We start from the raw sequence: 15,925 nt of genomic DNA on the forward strand, positions 1-15,925 counted from the left end.
ACAAACAAACAAAACCCAAAACAAAACAAAACCAAGCTAGTCAAAACAAAGGAAACAAACACAAAAGGAATGAGCAAGTTCACAAAAGTCTTGCTTAGGCAAACAGGATGAGCTAGGATGCCTACTTTAAGGCATAAGAATTTTCCATAGGTAGACTTGTGTGTGCAGAGAGGTGCTGTGGTATCTTTCTAATGCACCTGTAGCTGAGAAACCCAGTCTCTACTCATGTTAAAGCAGAACGTTACCCAGGGATGGGCTGCCTTATGGCAAGCACACTCCAGAGCAGGGAGGCAATCCTCACTGGTCTGAGCTTGTGGAGTTGCAGCCAAGGAACAAAGGGGGTTACACTGCAGGTGCTCTTGAATACAGTTTCAACAAAGTTGTATCAGAATGATATTTTGATTTGTTTATGGATTGTGTATCTAATTCACATCATAAATCATAGAATGGGCTGGGTTGGAAGGGACCTTAAAGCTCGTCTAGTTCCAACCTCCCTAGACCAGCCTGGCCGTAAACACTGCCAGGGACAGGGCAGCCACAACTTTTCTGGGCAACCTGTTCCAGTGAGTCACCACCCTTATAGTAAAGAATTGTTTCCTAACATCTAAATCTACCTTCTGCTAGTTTAAAGCTATTCTCCCTTGTCCTGTCACTGCATGCGCTTGTAAAAAGTCCTTCCTGTATGTCCCGTTAGGTACCGGAAGGCTGCTACAAGGTCTCCCCAGAACCTTCTCTTTAGGCTGAACACCCCCAGGGGTTGCTTGCTTCTGATGTTGATGATCTGTTAAAATTCCCAACATTCATGTCTCTGGTGTGCACTCGGACACCTTCCGTAGCAATACTCCTCGGTGATTTCTTTCGGCAAGCGCCGATTTGCCTCCGGTCCTTTGACAGAGGCCCGGTCTTTGTAAACGTACAGAAGCCTCCGCTACCGAGGGGCCTGACTCGGCTGTACTGACGAGACAGCCAGGGGCGTGGCCTCGCCCCCCCGGAAGTGCCGCCTCTCGCGCCCCGGCCGCGCTGCTGCTTTCTCCCGGCTCTTCCCCAGTGTCGTTGCTGTTGCTATCACTATCGCTATGGGGGGAAAGAACAAGCAACGAACCAAGGGCAACCTGCGGGTGAGCGCGCCCTGCCCTTGGGGCCCGGGTCCCGTGCTGCCGGAGCCGCTGGCGGGCGGTCTGGACGGGGAGGGTGGCGGTGCTCGGGCCTTGGCGCTGGGGCTTCGGGCACTGTCGAGTGGGTTGAGGCCGTACTTCACCTTCCGGTGTCCTCGGGACTGGGTTGTAGGCCGCCGGAGGCGGCCCAGTCTTAGGACTCGGCTGTCGTAGGCGGGGCCAGCGCCGGGCTTTGCAGGCGACTCTTGGCCTGGGTCCGCGCTTCAGGGCAGTGTGCTTGCCGCTTCTGTGGCTTTCGTGCGGGCTTTCCAGGGAGGGGTAAGGGCAGGGGGTGTAACCGGCAAGTCAGTGCTTGTGTGAGTTCAGCGAGGTACTGGTGAGTAGTGCGTTCCTCTGTGGAGTGGTTTGGAGCACACCTGTTGTGTCTACGTGAATCTCTTGTGCTGACACCGGGCCTGAGGTGGTGGCTATACGGCGCTGGATTGGTATGGGAGAACTGTGCGTGAAGAGTTGTGTTCAGGTGATGTAATACCTGCATGTGTTTAGAGAAGAATAGGGAACACAAAGAAGCAGTCCTTATATTTCAGATTTCACATGCAGAATGTAGATACAGTACTCAGGCTTGTAGATACAATAGTCAGGTAAAATGTGGCTTATGTACCTCAAAAAAATCAGAAAAGTACAGTGGACTTCATCAAATTGTCATTACTTTAAAAACAAACAAGCAAACTCAAACTCACAAACTGTAAGGATCATTATGAAATAAAAGATATTTGGATTATAAGGTATCACGGAGAACATTAAAGCATCAGTTGGTTTGGGAACAATCTTTTGAGAAGAGTGTGGTTGAAATAAACATGACCTACTGATACAGTGAACAAGGTGTTGACTTAACTGGGGCAAACTAGAAGAGATGCTGAACTCTCAAATGCTCACTGTAGAACTAATGGGATAGTATCACCCTCTGTAACATATGCATCCTTTCACTCTGTTCCTCTAAATCCTTCTTGGCCTCTTTGCTGCTGGTATCATCTTTTGTTTCATGCGTATTCTTATTTTGCCCAGTGATATGAAGAGCATTCCTTGGAGGCTGTGTCAGTCCATATGCAATAACATGAGAAGAACTAAGAAAACCAGAAGTAGTGAAGGAGAATAAATGGTTTCTTAATAAATCCTTCACTTACAGAAGAGCTTGTCTGTTATGCTTTTTTGTATCTGTATAAAACCAACTTTTTTTTTTCGTAAGTATTCATGGATTATTAGAAAAGGGAACGCTGATTCTGAAGTGAAGAATAATTTTCTAGGTCAAACTTTTATGTGTAAAGCATATGTGGTGGCTCTTTTTTTTTTTGTGAAATTTTATTTTAAATAGAAGCTTAATTCTACAATTTAAATAGGAGCATTCTTTCAAATGCAGACTAAAATAAAATTACTGAAGTAGATAACTGACTTATGTCCCTGTTTTTTGTCAGCCTTCTAGCAGCGGCCGAGCTGCAGAGCTCCTCGCCAAAGAACGTGGAACAGTGCCTGGGTTTATTGGATTTGGAACATCTCAGAATGATCTAGGATATGTTCCTGCAGTTCAAGGAGCAGAGGAGATAGACAGCCTTGTGGATGCTGATTTTCGAATGGTGTTGCGAAAACTTTCTAAAAGAGATATCACAACAAAATTAAAAGTAGGTATATCCTTTGTCCTCTCCCACAGAGATATCTAATACTATCTATGTCGAGATAGCTAATACTAATTTCATATTGACAAATTTGCTAAAACTGCAATCCAGAAAGTATCTTGGAGGACTTATGCAAAGGTCCATGCAGTGCTGATGGAGTAGTCATAAAAGTAATTAGATTCTGTAGAAGCATCTAATTAATTATCTAATCTGTAGATGCTTAATGGCAGGAAATTAATTGATTTTTGAAAAAGAGATTTCTACTGTATGGTAGAAGCTGATAAATTGCAGGACATCTATTTGAATTCTTAAATCATGCTTTTGATATTTTTTAGGCTATGCAAGAATTTGGAACAATGTGCAAGGAAAGGGAAGCAGAAGTTGTTAAAGGTGTTCTTCCTTACTGGCCAAGAATTTATTGTAAAATCTCACTGGTAAATATTAAAAGTATCTAAATTAAAAAGCTCTGTGGATACTTCCTGTGGAAATATCTGAGGTGGTCTGTATTGATATATCTAACTATGTTGGAATTACTGACTTGTTCTAGGAACAAACATGAAGTTGAAGGAAAGTAATGTTCTTTATTGTGGAGATATGTCAGTATTGGCAGTGAGTGGAATCTTGAACTGTTGAAATCTGGGCTCTACTTACTGGATAGAGATGTTTGTTAGACCTTTATGTTTAAAAGATGACAAGACATTTCATGAAAAGTTCTTTTATGTCCCTTCCAGAATGGCTAAAGAGAATGTACTCTTATAAATATTTTGATCTAGGACTAATACCTGACTAGACTTAATATTTTAAAAAAAAACAAACCAACCCAAACCCAAACAAATATTGGACAAAGTTAATCACAATGCTGATTTGTAAGAGCAATTTCTAGTCTTTCAGGAGCCAAGAGCATAGAAATGCATGATGATATAAATTCACACACAAAAATTGGATAATGATGCACAGTTTGTGTAGGCTTATAGTTGTTTTAGTCAAGAAAGTGTCTTCAAGTCTTCCTGTTTCTCTTGCCTCTTGTCTTTTTGTTAAATGTTTGTTTAAGGTGAAGGTAGAAACTGTCATTAGGATATTGAGAAAAGGCTACAATTTTGAATTTACAGCACATTGGGAATACGATGCTGCTAAGTTGGGACTATCCCCGTACCTAGGGTTATCAAGACTTTTGTCATTGTGTATTTTCAAATCTGTGTAGCCCAGTTCGTTGCAAAAATGGCTAAATTGAGACACAGCTTTTTTTCTTCATCATTACTTCTGCTTTGAAGTACTCTGCACTAAAGGTATAATTCTTAAAACAATAAACTTCTTTTTTTTTTTTTTTTTAACAGGATCATGATCGCCGTGTTCGAGAAGCAACTCAGCAGTCATTTGAGCAACTGATTCTTAAAGTAAAGAAGCACTTAGCTCCCTACTTAAAAAGTATCATGGGATACTGGTTGATTGCTCAATGTGACACTTACTCCCCTGCTGCTTCTGCTGCAAAAGTAGCTTTTGAAAAAGCTTTTCCTTCAAGCAAGCAACCTGAAGCCTTAGTATTTTGTAAAGATGAAATTCTTAACGTGAGTTTATACTTTTCTATTTCTTTAAGGCTCTGTTTTGAGTTTATGTCATTTTTCTTATGAGTTTAAAACTCATCCTCTCCCACCTGTTCTTCATGGTTAAATTTCTTTCTTGTCTGAAATTTCGCTCCTCTTAGTATGAAGACTGAGGCAAAAACATCCTCTGTTTCTGTAACTTGCAGTTAGAATGACTGGAATCAGAGAAAAGAGTATGAAGTGAATTTTCTTGTGTGCATTTCTATGTAATGATGCTCAGTCATCATGTAATGCTGACAGATGGAATAATGATGACAGGGTTTATCCTCAGTGGTAAAGGATTGAATGTTGAGCTGTGTTTCAAAGAGCCTCTGCAAACTGAGTTCTGACCAGGGTTAACATTCTTTTGCCAGTCGTGTTTGAAACTGAACTGACTGAATTTAAAAAGGTCAAAGTGTGCATTGCTGGCCCATCATATGCAAACATAACCATTTTTGCTTTGTCTCAGTTCGGCTTCTTTTTACCAGAAGCGTGTTGGCATACAACTGCAGGTTATGAAGTATTGTGAAGTCTTGGTTCAAACAGTACCACAGCTAATGTGTTCAGCAGGAGTCAATTAAATTATTTTTTTGTTTACTAGCATGTCTAAAATATGTTTGAAAGACTTGACTTGGAGGTTGTGAAGTTTTAGAGCTGTTTCTGAAAAATATACAGACTTTCATCATGTGAAGACTGTCTTCATCATGTGAAGACTGTCTTCATCCTGGACTGTTGCGATAGGACGAAGGGTAATGGGTTTAAACTTTGTCCTGGGTTCAGCAGTAGCAGTCATTTTTCTTCTTGGTAGCTGGTGCAGTGCTGTGTTTTGACTTTCGGCTTGGGAATGGAGCTGATAATAATGATGTTTTGGTTTGGCCAAGGACTTTGTGAGCCTCATGCTCTGCCAGGGAGGAGGGGAAGCCGGGAGGAAGCAGAGACAGGACACCTGGCCTAAACTGACCGAAGAGGTATTCCATACCACAGCACGTCATGTCCAGGATGTAACTGAGAGTTACCCAGAGGAGCTGGTGGACTGCAGGGTTGGAGGAGGCATCAGTCAGAGCTTGATTGGGGTAGGGGGGACGAGTTATCGGTCAGCTGGCGATGAGGTGTTGTATTCTCTTCCCTTGTTATTTCCTTTATAATTATTATTACTGGTGGTAGCAGTAGTGGTTTGTGTTATACCTTAGTTACTAAACTGTTCTTATCTCAACCCGTGGGAGTTGCATTCGTTTTGATTCTCCTCTCCGTCCCTCTGGGAGTAGGGGGAGAGCAAGAAGGGGGGGGAGTGAGTGAACAAGCTGTCTGCCTGGTTTTAAACCACGACAGTTCATTTTGGCGCCCAACGTGGGGCACGAAGGGTTGAGCTAACAACAGATCTGACCGGATTAATAGTAATTCGTCACAATGCTGATTTATTGGCTCTCAGAGTTGTTCCTCTTGATCTCACAGCTTCAGAATGTTGTAACTTGCTTAGAGCCGGTATTTGCTGTGTTAGTGTTTATCAAGTGTGGGGCTTGGGCTAAGGTTCTTGTCTCACTGTGCTTTATGGCAATGACTTGTAATACGGGTAGGCTCCAGCAGCAGGGCAGGACGGATGTGGCCGTGGACTTGTACCTGACCGTCCTGGCTCTCGCCCTCGCCTCCATCTTTGTGAGGCTGCGGGGAGCCGAGGGGGAGCGGCCTCGCGAGCCGGCGGCTGCTGAAGCGGCCCGGGAGAGCAGCCCCGCGCACCAAAAGGCGGCGGGAGCGGGCCGGCAAGCCGCGAGGGGACGGCTGCCGGTGGAGGAGGCCGGGGCGGTCGAGGAGCGGAAGGAGGAGGCTGCCGAGCAGGGGGAGAAGGCGGCGGAGGAGCCGAGCCCCGGACGGCCGAGAGCATTCCCCGGCAGCCGCCCGCCGAGCCCCAGGAGAATGCAGGAGACCACGCAGCATTTCCCAGCAAGGCAGAGGAGGAAGAGCTGGACTCAGGAAAAGAGAAGCTGGTGGTGGGAGAGCCGGCAAGCACAGCAGCTACACCAGCCCCAGTGACAAGTACAGCAGCATCAACTGAGAGTTCTGAAGGTTTTGAATGGCCTTTGGGTATCCTTGGGACCTGCCTGCTGATTGTGATGGGGATCAGCATGTTGGCACAGATACAGAGTGTGTTTTACCCACAACCGTTTTGTCTGATCTCAAAAGTTAAGCCAGGTCAGGTTTGGGTCTTGTCTGGGGTTAGACGACGATATAGGGGGACCAAGAGGTTTTTCTCCAAGGCTAGACAGTCATGAGTGGCAGGTTGTGTGGGACAGTTTGGGCAAGTATCTAGTCCACTGGGCCCCTCCAGTGCTTTGGAAGCATCGGAGGTGGAAGGCAGCTGTATGGAGTCCCCAGCAGCAAGCTGCAGAAGCTGCTGAAGGGGACAGTGAATTATTTTGAGCCTGGTGGGCCCATGGCACTTCAGGCCGTCAGAGCAGAGATGCAACACAGAGATGGACTCATGATCGAGGGGTGGACTCAGCAATGGACACTATTGCCCAGGTTATTCACAAGTGTGAACACTGCACACAGCCTCTCCTGCTCTGGAAGACTTACAAGAGATGGAGCCTGACATCATGGACCAGATGGACTCAGCAGCTTTATAGGGACTGGTCCATGCACTAAGATAAGAGTGATGGTATATTGAAAATGGGGGATCTGAGCATGACGTGAATGGTATGGAATAAGGGGTGGATAATGTCCTGGGTTCAGCAGTAGCAGTCATTTTTCTCCTTCTTGGTAGCTGGTGCAGTGCTGTGTTTTGACTTTCAGCTTGGGAACAGAGCTGATAACAATGATGTTTTGGTTTGGCCAAGGACTTTGTGAGCCTCATGCTCTACCAGGGAGGAGGGGAAGCCGGGAGGAAGCAGTGACAGGACACCTGACCCAAGCTAGCCAAAGAGGTATTCCATACCACAGCACATCATGTCCAGGATGTAACTGAGAGTTACCCAGAAGGGCTGGTGGACTGCAGGGTTGGAGGAGGCATCGGTCAGAGCTTGGTCGGGGTGGGGGGGACAAATTATCAGTCAGCTGGTGATGAGGTGTTGTATTCTCTTCCCTTGTTATTTCCTTTATCATTATTATTATTGGTGGTAGCAGTAGTGGTTTGTGTTATACCTTAGTTACTAAACTGTTCTTATCTCAACCCGTGGGAGTTGCATTCGTTTCGATTCTCCTCTCCGTCCTTCTGGGAGGAGGGGGAGAGCAAGAAGGGGGGGGGGGGAGTGAGTGAATGAGCCCTCTGCCTGGTTTTAAACCACAACAAACTTAAACAAGGGAAGTTCAGGTTAGATATAAGGAAGAAGCTCTTTACTGTGAAGGAGGTGGAATGGGTTGCCCAAAGAAGTGGTAAATGTGCCATCCTTGGCTGTGTTCAAGGCCAGGGTGGACAGAGCATTGGGCGACGTGGTCTAGTGTGAGGTGTCGCTGCCCATGGCAGGAGAGTTGGAATTAAATGATCTTAAGGTCCTTTCCAACCCTAATTATTCTGTAGTTCTATATTATTAACATGTAAACATCAGATTCTCATGTGTAATATGTGTTTTGTTTTTTTTTTTCCCCATAGGTACTTCAAGATCACCTTCTGAAAGAAACAGCCGATACAATCAGTGACCCCCAGTACGTTAGCCTGCTCTAATGTATATGGTTTAAGTCTTAGTCTGTATTTGGTTCTGTGTTCCTGGAGGTAGTGGATTTAGTTTTGTTTTAGGAGACGGAATAGTTATTTGAGCCCCAGCAACTTTCTCTGGGACTTAACATTTTCAAAAGCATTTATACTTATCAGTGCAACTCTTGTTTCAGCTCTTTGAGGAATAGCATTTTTGAATATCTGGAAGACAGATGACTTGAAACTCTCTTTTACTAACACTTTGTAATGTGATTTGGTAGTATCAGAACCTATGGAAACTTTATGTATGTTCGTTGCTGGTCTCTGAAATCAAAAGAATGTAGAACGGCTCAAGACAATTTAGTTTACTCAGTTTAGAAGAGCTTGAGAAGCTTTCTGATTTATTTATGGTTCACTTAAATTTGTTTTGCTTTGCTTTCTGAGAACTGTACCAGAGGAAGAAAGGGAAGCTAAATTTTTCCGGATTCTGACCTGTTCGTTGTTAGCTTTAAAGAAGTTGCTGAGCATGTTGCCAAAGACAGAGGTACACTCTCTGGAGGAAAAGTTAATGTCACTTCTGTCCCAAAACAAGTTTTGGAAATATAGCAAACATAACATGCCACAGGTGACTTTTTAATTTATTCCTTCTTTTGGTTGGTTTTAGTTAAAGATAATATACTGAGCCTAAGCAAGTGTTAATTACTTGTATCCTACAAGAATGAACTTTGTACTTTGCTGAATTATGTTTCAAACAGCCTTTGGATTTCTAGGCCTTAAATAGATAATACAATTTTAAACTTTGCCCAGTAGGCTAATCTGTTATTTACGTGTCACCGCCATCTACTTCTTGGTAATCTACTGTCATTTCAAATTAATGTAAAAGATACAGACTGTGTCATCTTACTGCATGTATTCTTAGTGCTTTTTGGAGGTGTTCTGTTTGTTTTTTTTTAAACTGTTTTATTGGTCTTTGGTCTGCTAAGACCAATGGTGCATAAAGTAACTAATTGATTCTGGTAGTATTTTGTTAAAAAGTTTTAAGGTGCGTTTTGGAAACATGCCTTTTGAGAAGTATATTAAAACAAATTTTTTAAGGAGCATTTTATAGCTAAAAAATTACTTTTAACTATTAAACAGGTTTATCAATTTTTCTTTATTTTTAATATTTAAATGTTTGCTGATGTGATAAAATATGGGGATCATGAGTTGTAAGTTATGATGACTGTGAAAGGAACATGGAAAAACTACAACAAAGTCTTGTAATTTGACTTAAATTTTGTGTTTGCTTTTTTTTTTTTTTCCTGTGGCCTGTATCAGGTCCGCTCAGCTTTCTTTGAGCTGGCTTCTGCTTTTTGCCAGTATTTGCCTGAGCTGATGAAAGCTGAAGCACCAAGAGCTTGTACTGCTGTTCTTCTCAGCATTGGTGACAGTGATGCAGTGGTGTGTCCTGCTCTTTGGGAAGCTGTACTTTATGCTGTCACTACTATTGAGGTAATGTGGGAAATCTAAGGGGCAGATATTTTACTTGAATTTAACTTTTCACCAAGTGCCATTGTTCTCTGTGTAGAATTAGGAAGAATAGCTTGACTGGGTTTTCTGTATGATTAATAACTTGAACTTATCAATGCTACATGCTCCTTTTTTTCTCCCCCCTTAGGGTTTCACTTTCAAATATATTGTATTCAGCATGTCTTAAAATCAGATGTTTTATGAGTTTACTCAAATTAACCTGAATCCCTTTGAGTAAATATAATTATTAATAAATAAAATGATACCTAAAACTTTTTTCTTGGTTGAAGACAGTTATAGAAATGACCTGATATGCATTTTTGGTTTGTTTCTTTTCCCCTTCTAATTTAACGTTTGGTTCTGTAACTTTGGTAGTCGTTTTTTTTTTATCTTTTTAAGTGAAACACCAGCTTTGAATTTATTAGCAGGATGAGTGGTGTTGCCATAGACTGGGATGTTTTGAGGGCTTAATGCTGCTGATCTCTTTTGTAACTGCTGGTATAAACTATAACCACTTATGGGGGATTTATTGTTCAGCTTTGTTGTTCAGCTTGCTATAAATATAGGTATCTGAACTATGATAAATCAAATGAGATGACAAAAAACTTTGGGAGTATGGGGATAAGTGCCAAGGTATTTTGTAACCATCAGAAAAATTCTGAGGGGAATTTTGAAGTTAGTGATGCTTCTAAAGTTAGGATTTTGAAATCATTGCTTATTCTTAGTAAGAAGAACTCAGAATTAAATACAGGACCAATGATTTACAATGATTTTTACGAAGCATCCTTAAAGTAATTATTAAAGAGAAGCCTTTAAGTGCATTTTGCTAACAAGGAAGGTCAACTGGTGTTAAACAATGCAGGAACAGTTTTATTATGTTAATTTAAATTTGCAAGCTGAGATAGGGAGAAATTGATTCTTAAAAATACTGGTAAGTGAATTTCAATTGTACAATAACTTGTTTCAGCTATAACACGGAGTTATATTGAATATCTAGCTTGGGAGTTCTTTCAAGACAACATATTCTCATTTAATTTACAACAAGTGTATTTCTTTCTGTAGGACTGTTGGGCTCATGTAAATGCCAAAAAGGGAGTTCTGCCAAAGCTATGGGCAGTGCTTCGAGAAGGTGGACGAGGACTAGCTACCGTTATATACCCAAATCTTTTGCCGTTCATTAGCAAGGTACCTCCTGGCATTGCAGAACCAAAGCTGGAATATTTCAGGACTTTTTTCAGTTCTATAATTCAAGGGTATGAACTACAAAATTATTTATTTATTCTGAAATCAGTTTCCTTTACATTTGGAAATAGAAGGGGTAATTTTTAAGTATTTAAAGATGAGTAGCAACTCACAGTTGTTCAATCTCAAACTGGCTATGGTGAAACTTGTCTTTTTGTTTCGTAGTTTTTTGAGTTTTGGTGTTTTTTTTCTTGTTATGTAATGACAGAAAGTGATACTTTCTAAGCTTCTGAGGTGTGTGTAGAAGATTGCAAAGGAGTTTTGACAAACAGCTGAAAGAGTAGACAGTATGCTTGACCAGATATGCTTCCTTTATTAATGTAGTGTTGGGTTTTTTTGAATGCTAAAACTGCATGAAAAAGTTATTTTAATGTAAGTTACATTAAATACCTGGATGTGTTGCTTTAAATATGTCCTATTGAATTTGTTTTGATTTGACATCCTGTCAATGATTCTGTGATTCTATATTCTTATATTGATGGTGTCTGGATAAGAACAGCATCACCAAGTTTACATTCTTGACACATGTACTGGGTTTCTCAGAAGCTTGTATGACTGAGTATTCCCTCTGTCCAATGTTGCCTTTGAATAGGTTGTCAAGTGAGCGAGCAATAGCCAGCCCTTCAGAAAGTTCAGCAATTATTACTGCTTTTATGGAGTGTCTGCGCTTTGCCATACTACAGAAAATAGATGAAGAAGATGACCAAAGGCAAATTCATCAAATGCTTGTATATGACCAGGTATTTGTTAGAAATATGCGATATTGAGTGTACAGTCAATAATTCAAAGTTGAAGAAAAATGTACATTTCTGTGGGATTTACTTCTGTGTTGAAACTTTCACTAGATTTTATGAAAAAAAAATAGTTCTACTGAATTTCATAGTTTTTTTCCTTCCTATAAAATCATCCCTTTTAGTGCGCAGTTTAAGTTACATTAAAAAAAAAAAAGGCGCCCTGCCCTGTATATTTTTATAAAGTGTTCAAACTTGAGTAATTCTGATGTTTTCAGAATTACTTCTGAAATGTTTTTCCAAATTATTTCCTGGTATCATAAAGAGTAAAATGATAATTTAGTTGGACCACTGTTCTTTAATAACTTTTTTTATCTTCATAGCTAATTCCTCTCACCAATGCTGTACTTAAGGAGCCCAGGTTACAAAATGGACCATTATTTTATCAAATGGCAGAAACACTGAGCTCCTGGGAAGCTAAAGCAGAACTCCCCAGTGATGATGGCACAGATGAAGTTTTCCAGAAACTGTTGTCAAATTTTTGGGACCATCTTTTAAAAATGTGTGTGCTTCATGTTGATACATTGGACGCTGATGAGAAATCATTGTTTGCCATATCTGGTATGCTAGAAATTCTTCAGAATCCAAAGAGTGCTACAAAACCAAACAACAGAAAATCTCTAAAAATCAGGTTTACAGATGAGGATGAATCTGAAAGAAACACAGAGAATGGAAAGCTTATGGAAGTGAGAAATAATGACTCTGAAATAGAGGCTGACTTGCAGCATAGTTCACTTCTAAGGAAAGAACCTTTAGAGAATTTAGTCTGCAGCCTTGCTGAACTGAGTATTGTGTATGTGAATGAACAGAAGTCAGAACGGCATTTGAAATTTCTCTCTGCCCTGCTTAACTCTTTTTCATCAAATAGAGTTTTTCAAGTACTTTTAGAGCAGGGCAATGATGCAAGCTCTACTCAAGCTGAATCCCAAAATAAAATGAAAGTTCATTATGAAAGTCCATCCATGAGGTTTTTGTATATGAATTTAATAACTTGGCTGAAAGAAGACTGGAGGAAAGACACCCATTTTCTGGTTGACATTTTGTACAGTGTGCTTAATTGTTGCAACAGTAATGATGAAAGGAAAATCATTCTTGACAATTTAACAAAGGTATGACTTTTAATTTTGTTAGTTTTTATCAAAGTGACTAGTCTTTTTGTGGGCTGTGGCTAGTTAATAATTTTACTTTGGAAGATAATTGCATGAACTTGATAAGTTCAACATAAGAAAGGTAAATTTAGGGAAGGTTGACGTAGCAGTGTTGGGATAAAAGGTTGACACATGTCCCTATCTGAATGGTATAATCAATAACAAAAAAAAGTAGCATCAGAATTTCTCTGGTCTTGCTGCTTTATACAGTGTGCTTTTATAATTGGTAACCTTTCTTACAAATATAGACCCTTTTTTAAAATTCATATAAATAAATATGCACAGTAGAAAAAGACTTGGAAGCCAAAAATAACATAATCACTAACTTTGTTACTGAAATGTAGCAACTTCTTCTATCCCTTACAGAAAGGTTGTAAACAGAGTTTAAAAGGTATGAAATACTTCCTGTTCAGCAAAGAATTTGTTAAATATTATGGAATTTTGTTTTATTTTTCAGATGGATTTGAAATGGATTATTTTTCTGCAGATAATTCAAAAGGTACCTCTTAAGACTTTTTTAGTCTTGTTTTGAATATTTCCCTGACATTACCTTTTGAGAGTTACATGTGTTTGAAAATTTTGTTATTTTTTTTAAAGTTGTGAGAATTTCAGTAGTTTGAAAATCTTGTACTAATAGTTTGAGTGTTCATTTTAGCAACAAATGGTAAAACTGCATTTAGTGCAGTTAATGTTAACTGCATTTAGATCTGTGGACAGTTTTAAAAATGAAACTATGGTACCAAAACAAAATCATCTTTGTCCCTCCTATTTTTGGTCAGCTGGCTCTTTGAACCAGAGGGATTCCTGATTTCCTTCTGGTTATTCCTTCTAAGATAGAGAGAATGGAGTTGCGTAATAGACCAATAATTAAAATGATTATTTGTATAATCACTCTCACATCAAGCTTAAAAGGGAAAGATAGTATTCCATTTTTCACGCAGGGTACTGAGACACTGACATTTGTATGATTGCCTGGGATGAAATATGAAGCATATTACAAGTTTTTGGACAAGAACTCATAGCATGTGGTTTGCAGTCCAGTGCATTTACCACAGTATCTTTCCTTACAGATAATGTGTATTTTGGGTATTCTTTTTTTTTTTCTTTTGTGATATTGTACCTTTTAATGGCTTACCACCAAAATAGTTTTCTGGTTTGCGTCCTATTTATTCTTAGAGAAATTCAGATACTGTAAATAGATTTTGTGTTGCAAATGGATGACTAGGTTGGCTGAAATAAAATGTAAGTTATCTTTATAATGCCAATGTAGGCATTTCCTGGGCTCTATAGTTGGAGAAAAGGGAAAAGAAGGCTCTCAGAAGGTGACTTGTTTCACTCTAAAGTAGAGGTCTAACCTAGCCATAAGTTGCTGTCTCTGACAAAAAAGAAAGTTGGGGGAATTGTTGCAGATGTAAACAGCTAGAGGCTTATTGTTTATGACAGATAATAATCTTTTGGGGTATTAACTTTTATTACTAAGCACAAGATCAATATGTCAAACCTGCACATACAGAGTGAGAATCGTATTATTTTCTTGTGATTCAGGCATGCTCAAGCACAACAAAACTTTCCTTGGTCTCTGACTGGCTGAAAGGAGATACACTTGGAGAAAGACTTGTAATGCTGACAGATGATCTGTGTCACCTAGGTTTAAAACCTGTAGCCACCTCATCAGAATCATCCTCTTCTGAAAGGTGGACCCTCCTGAGCTTAGTGTTGTCGCAACACATTAGAAATGGTGAGCATATTTATTCCTTGGAGTTTGTGAAGTGTAAAGGGGGGATGTGTTTGTGTTTGGTTTTTTACCTGAGCCAATTAACTATGTGCAGTTTAATTTTGTAAACACTAGATTGCAGCAGTGACATTGTAAGTTTTTTTTTTTTTGTCTTTATTGCTAAACAAAAGTCAGTGTTTAAAGAGCAGATTCAGATTTTCAAGTCTGGAAAACCTGAGGAAAATTTAAGAAAGTTTGCATTATTAGCTGATATGCTGTAAAATAATACTACTTTTTAAACCAGAACATCTGAAATTTACCTTCAGAACTAGAATATCAAAGATCGTGGTTATGGACCCATGCATGTGGTGCTAGTGCCTTCTTACAGGACCTATAAATTGCTTTGAGCCACTTTCAGTTAGATTCATGTATTTTAAAAACTGTGTGTGTGTGTATTTATGCTATATATGCAATCTGTTTTCTATTAATAACCTCCTGTTTCACGTCTTCATTGAGTTTTGTGGTATCTGTCATATAGACATCTAGTGGAGTTCGATTTCCTTGATGTTTTCCATGTAAACTTGTTATTTCTGTTTTGTTAAACTTGGCATTTGCTTTAATCCCTGAGGTAATATACTTTGGTTTATCTGAAAGCTGGGCACACTTGTGGTGCTTTCATTCATCAAAGATTGCATGCAACAAGTTGACTGCAGTGGATATTCATAGGTAGTGCATCCTGAAGATGTAAGATTGTTACTTTGGCTACTGGAACTTTTTGATGTAGAGGAGCATCAGGAAAACCTGTTCCCTCTCTCCAGAGAGTTTTCAACAAACTTACCGTATGAGTCAGTGGTATCCTAGGGCTGATTTTCCAGTGACTTTGCTTTTGGCTCTAGAGCTGGAGGTATTGCTGAGCTCATTTTGGGCTGGGTGCTGTGTGACCTGGTTTTAATGCATTTTGGGTGAAGTCTAAACCTTCAGGAGCTATGGTGATTCTCGACTTAGATTTGGGCCAAGATAAAGTATATGGACTCTAAAACGGATTTTTTTTTTAGTTTTTTATTTTGTGATCTCGTCTAAATTTTTGAAGGTAAGCTGTCATGGAGTAAGTGGAAGGGCCTTTCGTGGATCAGTAACCTATCAAATGATATGAATTAAAGGTGAAGAAAGTTAAATACTGGAATGATGATAATTGTTTCTGATAAATTATTTGGAGTGATCAAAACTGAAACTTCACAGAGCCATAGGAGTGTGTTATGTTATTGAATGAATAACTGATATAATTACAGATGAAATTCAATCCCAGTAAATATCAAAAGTATACATGGGAAGAACACAACTGTAACTGTCTGTTCAATAATAGGCTCTGAGCTGTTAAAACTCAGAAAAGAGCTCTTCAGTCATTGTAAAGGTTCTCTGTAAATGGTATTGTAAAGGTTCTCTGTAAATAGTGCTTATCAATGAAAAAGGGAATACAGCTTTTTAGGAGCTGCTGTGAAAAGAACAAGGGACAAATGAAAATTATTATAGC

General features: G+C 39.8%; 1 protein-coding gene across 1 annotated transcript in view; it reads left to right on the forward strand.

The window, feature by feature from the left end:
• Positions 1–1,021: 1,021 nt before the first annotated feature.
• LTN1 (listerin E3 ubiquitin protein ligase 1) overlaps positions 1,022–15,925 on the forward strand; it is a 31,455-nt gene continuing 16,551 nt past the window's right edge. Inside the window, exons 1-12 of the mRNA XM_057410202.1 lie at positions 1,022–1,118; positions 2,588–2,791; positions 3,121–3,219; positions 4,120–4,350; positions 7,949–8,001; positions 8,435–8,615; positions 9,308–9,481; positions 10,562–10,752; positions 11,334–11,481; positions 11,856–12,641; positions 13,138–13,179; positions 14,226–14,418. Coding sequence (XP_057266185.1) covers positions 1,077–1,118; positions 2,588–2,791; positions 3,121–3,219; positions 4,120–4,350; positions 7,949–8,001; positions 8,435–8,615; positions 9,308–9,481; positions 10,562–10,752; positions 11,334–11,481; positions 11,856–12,641; positions 13,138–13,179; positions 14,226–14,418 — 2,344 coding nt within the window. The 5' untranslated portion in view covers positions 1,022–1,076. The remainder of the gene's footprint in view (positions 1,119–2,587; positions 2,792–3,120; positions 3,220–4,119; positions 4,351–7,948; positions 8,002–8,434; positions 8,616–9,307; positions 9,482–10,561; positions 10,753–11,333; positions 11,482–11,855; positions 12,642–13,137; positions 13,180–14,225; positions 14,419–15,925) is intronic.

Source organism: Pezoporus wallicus, unplaced genomic scaffold (assembly GCF_028554395.1).
Source record: "Pezoporus wallicus isolate ANWC-B61680 ecotype Strahan unplaced genomic scaffold, APGP_CSIRO_Pwel_v1 contig_7011, whole genome shotgun sequence".
Taxonomy (NCBI): Eukaryota; Metazoa; Chordata; class Aves; order Psittaciformes; family Psittacidae; genus Pezoporus; species Pezoporus wallicus.